General features: G+C 44.7%; 1 protein-coding gene across 1 annotated transcript in view; it reads left to right on the forward strand.

Moving 5' to 3' along the window:
* Positions 1 to 12,091, forward strand: part of LMBR1 (limb development membrane protein 1) — a 151,240-nt gene that overhangs the window by 59,951 nt on the left and 79,198 nt on the right. The window contains exon 5 of the mRNA XM_074946277.1: positions 4,960 to 5,063. Coding sequence (XP_074802378.1) covers positions 4,960 to 5,063 — 104 coding nt within the window. The remainder of the gene's footprint in view (positions 1 to 4,959; positions 5,064 to 12,091) is intronic.

A 12,091-nucleotide genomic window follows, 5' to 3' on the forward strand; every position in this document is an offset into this window, starting at 1 on the left:
GCGGTGATACTGCGTGCCAGGCTTCACATGCAATGCCTCCAAATTTGGTTCAACTTGGTTTACTGACCAAACAAGGACAGACTGGACAAATCTCTATCACCACCCACCAGAATCAAAAACTGGTGGAAGGACCCAGTCAACATTTGTAAGGGGATCCCCTTCTTGCAGGCATCACTGTCGTTGCTCCTCACCACTAACGCATCACTCATAGAGTTAGTCGTGCATCTAAATGGCCTCAGAACACAAAGCAAATGGTCGCCCATGGAGATAACCCTTCATATCAATCTCCTTGAGCTAAGAGTGATCAGGAGCGCCTGCGCCCATTTCCTCCTGCTGATCATGCACAAAGATCCTAACAGACAACTTATTCTGTATGTACTACATCAGTTGACAAGGGGGAGCCAGGTCACCCTCTCTATGCGCAGAAGTGATAAGGCTATGGAATTGGTGCATCTCCCACAATGTTACACTGTCTGTGGCTTACCTCCCAGGTGCACAAAACTCAATAGCGGGCAATCTCAGTCACAAATTCCCACACGACGACGAGTGGGAGATACACCCGACAGTACTTCACAACCTATTCAGACAATGGGGGACACAGTCCACAGACCTGTTTGCCACTCACCTGAACCAGAAATGTCCACGCTAGTGCTCCAGAGTGGGGATAGGGTAATGCTCCTTGGATGATGCTCTCCTCTTCCCTGGGACAGGGACCTTCTCTGTGTCTTTTCCCCATTTACCCTACTGTTGAAGGTCCTGCTGAAAGTAAACAGGGATGGAGATCATGTCATTCTGATTGCTCCTACTTTCCCAAGACAGACCTGCTACCGTCATAGCTTGTGATGTGCCCGCCAGTCCCTTTCCCGGCCATTCCACACCTCTCGCAGAACAGAAGATGTACCCTACATCCCAACTTGGGGATTCTCCACCTGAGGGCATGGCTTCTGTTTGGTTCCAACACCTAGAAAACTCCTATTCAAGAGCGGTACAAGCGGTTCTGTTACACAGTAGAAAGTCCTCAACACAATGTACTTACCTGCAGAAATGGTTCAAGTTTCAGATTTGATGAACATCCCAACAGATCTCCCCAACTTCTGCATCTCTTCCACAGATCCTAGATTATGCTTTGACCCTAAAAAGGTCGGGTCTATCTCTAAGCTCTCTTAGGGTTCACCTGGCAGCTATAACAGCTTTCCACCAACCTGTATGGGGGTACTAAGTGCTGTCACGCCCAACCGCTTAAGAAGTTCCTCGAGGGTGTAGTAAACCTCTTCCCTCAGCTTCGACTCCCTACCCCCACATGGGAACTAAGGACTGAGTAGGCCCCCCCTTTGAACCCATGGCCACCTGTTCACTGCTGTACCTATCAATGAAAACTGCCTTCTTGATAACGATTACCTCGACCAGGAAAATAGGAGAGATTGTGGCTCTGATGGTACATTCCCCTTACCTGGTATTTTTTCTGGACAGGGTTATGCTCCGACCCCATCCAAAATTCATCCCTAAGGTAACCTCCCCATTTCACATGAATCAATTGATTCACCTTCCAATCTTCTATGCCAAGCCACATCAAGATGACAGGGAAGCTATATTATATACACTAGATGTCAGGAGAACCCTGGCCTTCTACCTGGACAGGACAAAGGCCTTCAGGAAGTCCCTTAGGCTTTTCCTCTTCATTAAGGAAAGATCCAAGGGCTCAGCAGTATCAGCCCAAAGGCTCTCCAAGTGGGTCTCGAATTGCATCAGACCGTGTTATCAAGTTTGCAACTTGACCCCTGCAGACTCTGACCTTGTGGAGTGTGCATGAACAATCTCCTCATCCATCACCACCTTCAAGAATGTCCCTATCTCAGAGATTTGTAGAGTGGCGACATGGGTGTCAGTCCACACTTTTGCAGAACACTATATGAGCACTGGGGACTCTGCCTCTGATGCCATCTTCACCTCGATAGGTCCGTTACCGATGACAGCATTGACTCCGAAGTCCCAACCCTCCAGAAGGGGAACTGCTTGGGAGGCACCTACAGTGGAGCACCCATAGGAACGCTACTTGAGGAAGTTACTCACCTTGTGCAGTAACAATGGTTCTTCAAGATGCATGTATCTACGGATGCTCCACAACCTGCTTTCCTCCCCTCTACTTTAGAGTTCTTGTCTGTGACTCTGCGGTAGGGAAGAAACTGAGGGGCATTAGCCCACGCATGCTGGCTAGCCTCGTGGCACAGCACAAGGAGAGAGAGAACGCATGTGCGGGCCTAACAGACACTCCTACCAAAGTTCTCTGATCAGCAGCTCAGTGACGCAAGCACACCTACAGTGGAGCACCCGTACAGGGACACATCTTGAGGAACCATCATTACTGCGCAAAGTGAGTAACTTCTTATGGTAAGAAAATATATTGTTTCTCCTTGTATAATGAGGTATCAGACTGAAAATGCTACAGAGAGCAAGCCATTGTTGGTTAGAAGGGCTCAGTCAATGTCTTATCTGTTCTGTTACACCACTAGCTTAGTTGCATGTTAAAATATAAGCCAGTGGTTCTCAGCCTATTTACCATTGTGGGCCGCATATAGAGCTCTCTCTGTTATGTGGGCTGTATCCACATAATATACATACTACCTGAATGGCCCTGAGGATTTCACATGGGCCACAGCTGTGTGCTGATTGGGTTTCAAGCAGTCTGCAGGCCACAGGTTGAGAACCACAGATATAAAATGTTTCCACATAATATTTATTTGAAATGTATGGAAAAATCATTTCTGCTTTGTACAATGACACTTACGGGATCACAAAAATCATTGTAAAATAAATTTCCCTTTTACAGTAACTGATGTGGGAATTAAATTCAATATGACTGTTCAGTAAAAACTCTTCTGTTTCCTTGCAAATAAAACAGTAACCGTATAACAACGTTGTTTAGTAAATATAAGTAAATATATTGAAAATATCTTACAGAAGACTTCTGGTAGTAATTATAATGTTGAAACATGTCATCTAAAAGATGTTAATTTTTCATTTTTGAAATTACCACTATAAGAATAGGTATGTTTGAAAGACTGAGTTATGTTTATATCATACAGTTCATATTTGAAGTGTGTATATTTAGTGTACCCATTGCTGTGGTGTGTTGGCACTAGTAAAATTGAGAACAAAATCTAAAGACCCATTTCAAAAGGCTGAGCTTTTTACCCCACAGCTTCCCACTTTAAATATCACTACGATGTGCATGGTATCACTCTTCTTTTGTTGTAGGAAGGCTTAATTCTATGTTCAGCACATGGGTATGCACTAGATGACCTCTTGAGGTCATTTCCAGCCCTACATTTCTATGTCACTATAAAGGTGGTAAGATCTGAGCTCAAACTGTTACTTAAGGAATGGAGTTTCAAATATGACTGTGCCATAAAGATTCTTGTCCCTGGAAACCTCACATTCTGGGAACACACTGTTTGATCATTGCTCTCATACTGGGTTGTGGAACGATATAGTCCATTCCTGAGAGTTGGTTCCCCAGCCCGTTTAGGACTTGGGAGATCTAGAGTAGGATTTTGAAGTGCATGCTGTATTGGAGGAGGTTGGAGAGCATGCAAAGCCCTGGAGTAATGTTTTCCTCTCAGCCTGTGTTTCTTAAATGAGACCCAATTGCAGCTGCCTTGTGGCTTCAGTTTTCATTCCCAAGTGCAATGTACGTGGCAGTAGTCAAGTTTATTGGTGACTGTAGTATGGGTAGACTGTGGGTAAGTCAGAAACTGATAAGGAGGAACACAGTGTCCTGCCCAGCTGGAGATGAGAATAGTGGGAAAAATGTGTAACCACTAGTGACTTTGTCCAGAAGATCTCAAACTTTGCAAAATCTTGATTATTGCACAGATGCCCAAGGTGGAGGTCTAGGGTAATCCTTTCAGCCCTTCTAACCATCACCTCCTCTGTCTTGCCTTTTCTCTGTTTTAGCCAGCAGCTGATTTCAGTTAGACACGGGTAAAATGGCAATATCTGCATTTGATGTAGAGATGGTGTTATCTGTGTATTGCTGGCATTAAAGTCCATGTTGTGCCTCAGTCCCCTCTAAAGGGAAGAATAGGAGAGGGAATAGAACTGAGCCGTCCAAGAATCAGTGCTGAGATGAGACCTTGTACTGGAAATTATTATTCTGTATAGACAGCTTAAAAATTATCTGTAGCATGAAATGGTACCATCTTGAGGTATAATCTCTTCAGGTTTCACAAACTAAGCAATTCAGGGTTGCTATTTGATGTCGAATGAAACGCTTCACAGAAAAGCCCAGTATTCTGCAGGAAATGGGGTTAGTCATTCGGAAGGTGACACTTTAAGAAGAATCAGTATTGTGCTGGTGCTCAGGAATCTGCTTGAGCACTAGGCTTAGGTTGAGATTTACAAAGGTATTTAGGCATGTAAAGATGCAGGTAAGTACCTAGTGGGATTTATAAAAGTGCCTGAATTAAGTGTCTAAGTCCCATTGCTTAGGACCCAAAAACCTTTGTAAATATGGCGCTTGGAAACGTGTTAATAAATTGTGAATATCTTTATAGCTTAAAAATCCCTGGTCAATCTTCACAAGAAAGGATACTGTAGAAAAATACAGTTTTAGTTATTGCAGCCGGTCTTCAAAACTTCCCAACAGTTTCAATTAGGTAAGGCAGTATTCACTTTTGGCTTAAAATTTCAGGGCATTGAGGTTGCTGCCTTTCAGTGGTGGATTATATGAATCTTATGTATATTTAAGATCTTCATTTATATTTATATATAAATTATTATACATGCTCTGTATTTATCTTTTCTCTGTTTTAGCCAGCAGCTGATTTCAGTTAGACACGGGTAAAAAAAAAAAAGCCTACCTAGTTGAAAGACAGTATAGTGATGTCAGGAATTTTAATAAGTTTTATTTTAAGATTCTTCAGTTTTGAAAAGTAAACATTTTCTTCTCATTTATTTCAGGTCTGTGGAATCTTGCTTCCCTTTTTTCCAATCTTTGTTTGTTTGTGTTGATGCCCTTTGCCTTCTTCTTTCTGGAATCAGAAGGATTTGCTGGCTTAAAAAAGGTAGGTAAATATATTATTTGTAGACTTATTAATGTATAAATACCAAGTCCCAAAGCTGTAATTACAATAGTATCAGGCTATTTCGTTTAGAGTGTAGCTGCAAAGGATAGTGCATACAAACTATTGATTTTACTGCAATTATATACAAATAACTGGTACAGTAGCAAAAAAATTAATTGGCTTCTGTACAGTTTGGACCACTGTTACGAACTGGTTTCCATGAACTTGTTTTATTGTAGTAAGCTAATTACATACTTTATTGACTTTTTTAGGCCTTGTCTGCACTAAACAGTTAGATCAAGCCAGCTACGTTGTTCAGGGGTGTGAAAAATCCACACTCTTGAGTGACGTAGTTAAGCTGACCTAACCCCCGGTGTAGACAGACTAGGTTGATGGATTCTTCTCAGGGAGGTGGATTACCTGTGCCATTGGGAGAACCCCTCCCTTCGGCATAGGTAGTGTCTACACTGAAGCGCCACAGCGACGCAGCTGTAGTGTTTCACGTGTAGAGAAACCCTTATAACTTTGGTTGCACATCTGTATATACAACTTATTTGCTGTTTGATGTAATTATTTATTAAATAATTTAAAATGTGCTCAGTGTTGTACAAAACATAGCATACAGACAGGGACTGCCCTGAGGAAGTTAAGATATAAGCAGTGTACATTGAAGTGGTGAAGGCTTCCAGGATTCTTGATGTTACAATGCAATGGCACCAGCACCATCGTTAAGCTAGTGTTAGAGTTGGGTTTTAGCAGGAGCTTTAAATCTTTGTTGTACAAATCTCATTGAAATGGGAAAAGACTATACACAAAATATAAACTTTGAGCTCTCTTTGTATTTTCGTAGTCAATTGGCGAAAAATGAATCCATACAGAGAGTAAGTCTAAAAATTGCTCCTTTTTGTAACTCCACTGTCTTTTTTTTGTACCCCTTTTGAAAGAAATCTAAATCACTCCAGGACCTGTCCCATGTCTATATTGTTGCTCCTCGTGCTGATTCCTAGAATATCAGTTATAAATATATAGTGTTTGCCTATAGAGTATTTTATAACTCTTTAGCCATAATGGAAAACATATGTGCCAAGGTGAACCTGCGCAATTTTAATTGACGCCAAGTCTGCTGTAGCACAAACACCATAACTCACATCCAGCAAGGGTGATGGGGAGAAAGGCAGACTTTTTCCTTTGCTTCTCCTAAATGTTGTTGTTTAAATTCTCATTCAGTTTAGTAAGGCCACGAACCCCAGCTTTGAAGACAGCTATGAAAGAGCTTCTGAACTCTCCCCTCACACTGTCTTTTTATAAATAAACTAGCAGGAAGCTTATGCAAGGTCACTGCAGGTACGGATCCCGAGTATCTACTATACTATACTGCTATTCAGAGTGACTAAACTACTTTGCATTATTGCATCTCTCACCACTATAAATCACATTCCTCATCCAGAGCCAGAAATAGAATCCACGATTGGTGATCACCAGTATTCTGTTTTAATTAGTGAATAGCTGTGTGTTGTGTTTCCCTCTGTGCCTATCCATAAAACAGTGGTTCTCAGCCTTTCCAGACTACTGTACCTCTTTCAGGAGTCTGATTTGTCTTGCGTAGCACAAGTTTCACCTCACTTAAAAACTACTTGCTTACAAAATCAGACATAAAAATACAAAAGTGTCACAGCACACTTACTGAAAAATAGCTTACTTTCTCATTTTTACCATATAATTATAAAATAAATAGATTGGAATATAAATATTGTGCTTACATTTCAGTGTGATACTTGAGCCTGTTTTTCATTTGTGAGCCTTGTCTGAAGTCCAAGCCTTGCTGCCCGGGGCTGAAGCATGTAGCTTAGCTTTGCAGGGCTCCTTGTGTGATGGGGCCCTGGGCAGTTGCCCTGCTTGCCAGCCCCAATGCCGGCCCTGCACTTGCAAACTGCCCACAAACCCATCCCGTGTCGCCCCCCGGGGGTCACAACCCCAGGTTGAGAAACACCGTTCTAGATGAGTTGAAAACCTCCTGGAAGATGTGCATACCCCCAGGGATACATGTACCTTGGTTGAGAATCCCTGCCATGGAGGATGCCGGTCTGTGGCAGCTCTCATCTTGAGAGCTTGTCTCTCTATCACAGGCTGTAAAGGCATTCATTCCTTTAGCTCTGGAAATCATCAGTTCAATACTCTGTTGGCCAAGATGGCAGCAGTCACGTTTACAGGTGTCCCACATTGGCATGTTTGTGGGATGAAAAGTATGCTTCATAGTGATGATGATGGAGGGCCCAGAGGAACTGGGAGCACTGTAGGAAGCCTGTTCTCCAGGCCACAGCCATTTTCCAGAAGTCTGTGAGAGGCTACAGAGTGTTTCAGGCAGTAATGGATGCAGTCTCTTTCAAAGAGATTCCCTCCAACTGACAGGTTATGTCATATCCTCCATCTAAGCATGGAGAAGTGTTCCGGATATATACCTTCAGTAACCTTTAAACAAGAATAAAATGTTATAAAGAATTTACTTGCTCATCACAACTACACACACTTTTCAGGAATGTTGAGGTAGTCAGGAGCAGGACCATCAGCTCAGTTTCTCCCTCTGATTCCCAGGTAGGTGCAGCTCTTACTCTGGGGAAGTGTCCACTGAGGTACACCAATGCTGTATAGAAAGCCCAAGAAACTGGCAAACAAAAACTGTTTAGTAGCAGTTAAAGTTGTGGCAGTTCACCCCCTCCCCCAACCTTAAAAGAATGGAAGCCATTCAGAATGGAAGCATTCCTTTCCACCTTAATATTGTCCACAGTTCTATTGATAATATACTCCCTCACTCCATAACGTTTCACTTCCATCTTCAGCTGATACCAAAAGCAATATGCACCCTAGCTATATCAAACTTGTACTCTAACTCAAAACCTTAATAATCTTAGGTGTCTTAAGACAGAGTAACTGCCTAAATGCATGGAATATGTGACAATCAAATATGCTGGTCTGTTGATATAAAAGCAAGTGAGATCACTGTTTGTTTTGCATTAGAATGCAACAACTATGGCTTCTTTGCATCACTCAGGTGGCATAAAGGGATCTGGCTGCAAATTCCACTGATGTAGGAGGGGAACTTCTTGCTGCACATATGTACCAGATCTGGAGCTTACACCTGCCAGCCCTCTTTCTTGCTGGGAGTGAGGCAGAGTAGAGTGTTGCTATGCCAGTCCTCTGCTTGCATAGGGTTCATTTAGGACCCTATACTAGTGGCACAAATAGAGGACCCTGGCAACTGCTCTAAATTGGATCAGGGTCACAGATGAACTTCTTAAATGGGGAATCTCACCTGGTTCCCTGATACCCTATCCATCCTTCTGTGCTGAGCAGAGCTCTGCTGCAGGAGATAATGCAGCCCAAAAATACCTAATTGTTTAATAACACCATATTTGGTATTATAACATTGTTTTTTGAATAATTTATATAGCCATCCCAAGTAAAAATAAATACCAAAACTTGTATAGAAAGGAAGTATCTACAATAATATAATAAAGATGGTACAATTTAAACTGCTCAGAGCAACAAAAGATTCTTTTTGGGGTGATTGTGGACACAGATTTCACTCTTGGTGAGCATGTGTTCAAGATTGGATTCCTTTTGCATAGCAGCATCCGTGGGTGCTCTTGTGCTCCCTATAGTCATGAAGAGTATAGTGGATTCAACTACCATTCAGTTCCTGCTTACCAACCATGGCTGCAAGATGGAACTGTGTGCAGTGACCCTGGCCGTTGCTGGGTGAGATTTAACTTTAGATTTAGTCATAGTTAGTTAGTTGAATTAGGTTTCCTTTACCCATTGACTTAAAACAAAAACAATATGCAACTTCATAGTTAGTTTCTCCCCCCTCCCCCCCCAGTCTTTTCTTCCCTGGTACAGGGATACTTCAAACATGGCAGACACCATGTTACTAGGGTTTAAGAACTGCCCCTCTTGTGACTTGGTTATGTCTGTTAGTGATGGGTACTCCTGATGTCTTATTTGCCTTGAGGAGGGACACGTACTGAAGCATTACTCTATATGCCATTCCTCCTTGAAGTGCATCTGGAAGTCAAGGGAAGCAAGACTCAAGTTCTTGCTCCTTGAGAAGTCCATGCAAGCTGCCTCTGACCTTGAGAGACCAGAGAAGCCTCACCAGATAGATCAGTTGCTTACTCCTACTGCCTCTGTATGCTGTGACTTGTTTCTGGGCTCCTGGGCCACTTGTTCTTATAGATCCCTTCATCAGCTGCATTTGTAAAGGGCAAGAAGGAGCTAGACATAGGTCATCTTCCCAAACTCCCAAGTAGGAATCACTAAAGCCATAACTCTCTCCAGGCATCTATCAAGTGCCATAAATTGGAGACCTGCTCTGGCACCGCTGTGAGCAAGACGGCCTAGATCAGGGGCGGGCAAACTTTTTGGCCTGAGGGCCACATCAGGTTTCAGAAATTGTATGGAGGGCCAGTTAGGGGAGGCTGTGCCTCCCCAAACTGCCAGGCTCCTGCCCCGTATCCAAGCCCCCCTGCTTCTTGCCCCCTATGGCCCCCCGGAACCCATGCCCCATCCACCCCCTCTGCTCTGTCCCCTGACTGCCCCCGGACCCCGTGCCTCTAACTGCCTCCGCCGCCCTCATCCAACCCCCCGCTCCTTCCTGACTGCTCCCCCGGGACCCCTGCCACATCCAACCACTTCTTCTCCCTGACTGTCCCCCCCGCTGCCCCATCCAACCCCTCCTCTCATTCCTGACTGGCCTCTTCCCTCCCCCCCCCCCCCCCCAGCCCAGGACCCTTGCCCCATCCAACCACCCCTTCTCCCTGACCGCTCCCGGAACTCCTGCCCCCATTCAACCCCCCTGTTCCCTGTCCTCTGACTGCCCCGACCCCTATCCACACCCCCAGTCCCTGACCACACCCTGAACTCCCCTGCCCTCTATTCAACCCCCCTCCCCCACTCCCTGCCCCCTTACCGCGCTGCTGGAGCACTGGTGGCTGGCGACGCGGCTGCACCAGGACAGGCAGCTGCGCCGCCTGACTGGAGCCAGCCACACACCGTGCAGCACAGAGTACCGGCTCAGGCTGGGCTCTGCAGCTGCGCTGCCCAGAGCATTGCGCCTGCGACGCAGTGAGCTGAGGTTGCGGGGGAGGGAGGACAGTGGGGGAGGGGCCGGGGGCTAGCCTCTCGGGCCAGGAGCGCAGGGGCTGGGCAGAACGGTCCCGTGGGCCATAGTTTGCCCACCTCTGGCCTAGATGTTTCCTTTTACCCCAAAGACTGCACTGCCCTTGGTGCCAAATCATTGGCACAACCTGGCCCAGCACTTGGTATCCAGAGCCTTGGCACTGAGCACTTCCCTTTTTCGTACTGACATCAGTTACTTCCCTTGGTACCTGCTTATGCCAAGAAGCTTCAGTGCTCACCATCTCTGCCTTAAAACAGTTTGCAGCACCGAGTGACCTTTCAGTGGGCCTGGTACCAGGTCGCCTCTGCTGGAGTGCTTAGTTTATCATGAAATCTGCAGTGCCTCAGTCACCACAACTCCAGTTGTGTCTTATTAGTGCTGACATCCCCATGCTTTAAACAAGACATGCCTGACAGGACTGCTCCTCCCTTAGAGGATGTTTATTTTTTCTCTTCCTCAGCAGAATGTAGCGGAGACTTTTCCTTTGCTCATGCCCCATCTCCCACAGGAGAGGCATAGTGGGAGTCTAGACATGAATTGGTTGGGGTGCTAAGAAGAGTTCAGGATAACATAGGGGACGCTTACAAATGCAGAATTATGTACACAGAAACCTGCATTCAAAAATAAAACAATGTAAAACTTTAGAACTTACAGGTCCAGTCAGTCCTATATCTTGTTCAGCCAATCGCTAAAACAGACAAGTTTGTTTACATTTGCAGGAGATAATGCTGCCTGCTTCTTGTTTACAATGTTACCTGAAAGTGAGAACAGGCGTTCGCATGGCACTGTTGTAGCCAGCGTTGCAAGATATTTACATGCCAGATGCGCAAAAGATTTATATGTCCCTTCATGCTTCAACCACCATTCCAGAGGACATGCATCCATGCTGATGATGGATTCTGCTCGATAACCATCCAAAACAGTGCAGACTGACGCATGTTCATTTTCATCATTGAGTCGGATGCCACTAGCAGAAGGTTGATTTTCTTTTTTGGTGGTTTGCGTTCTGTAGTTTCAGCATCTGAGTGTTGCTCTTTTAAGTCTTCTGAAAGCATGCTTCACACCTCATCCCTCTCAGATTTTGGAAGGCACTTCAGATTCTTAAATCTTGGGTGGAGTGCTGTAGCTATCTTTGGAAATTTCACATTGGTATCTTCTTTGCATTTTGTCAGATTTGCAGTGAAAGTGTTCTTTAAAACAAACAACGTGTGCTGAGTCATCATCCGAGACTGCTATAACATGAAATATATGGCAGAATGCAGGTAAAACAGAGCAGGAGACATACAATTCTCCCCAAGGAGTTCAGTCACAAATGTAATTAACACTTTTTTTTTTAACAAGCGTCGTCAGCATGGAAGTGTGTCCTCTGGAATGATGGCCGAAGCATGAAGCGGCATAGGAATCTTTAGGAATGTTTTTTTCCTACAAACCCCCCCCCCCCCCCCCAAGACGTTCTGGTTAAACTTGGATTATTGCTGTGCACATTGTAAGATGAGCTATTGCCAGCAGGAGAGTGAGTTTGTGTGTGTGGTTTTTGGAGGGGTGTGTGTGTGTGTGGGGGGGTGGTGGTGAGAAAACCTGGATTAGTGCTGGAAATGACCCACCTTGATTATCATGCGCATTATAAAGAGAGGTTTCAAAGAGGGATGGGCTATTACCAGCAGGAGAGTGAGTTTGTATGTGTGTCTGTGTGTGTGTGGGCGGGGGGGAAGGGTGAGAATTCCTGGATTTGTGCTGGAAATGACCTTCCTCGATGATCACTTTAGATAAGCTGTTAGCAGCAGGACAGTGGGGTGGGAGGAAGTTTTGTTTCATGGTCTCTGTGTGTATATAATGTCTTCTGCAGTTTCCA

The sequence above is a fragment of the Natator depressus genome, chromosome 2 (genome assembly GCF_965152275.1).
Source record: "Natator depressus isolate rNatDep1 chromosome 2, rNatDep2.hap1, whole genome shotgun sequence".
Taxonomy (NCBI): Eukaryota; Metazoa; Chordata; order Testudines; family Cheloniidae; genus Natator; species Natator depressus.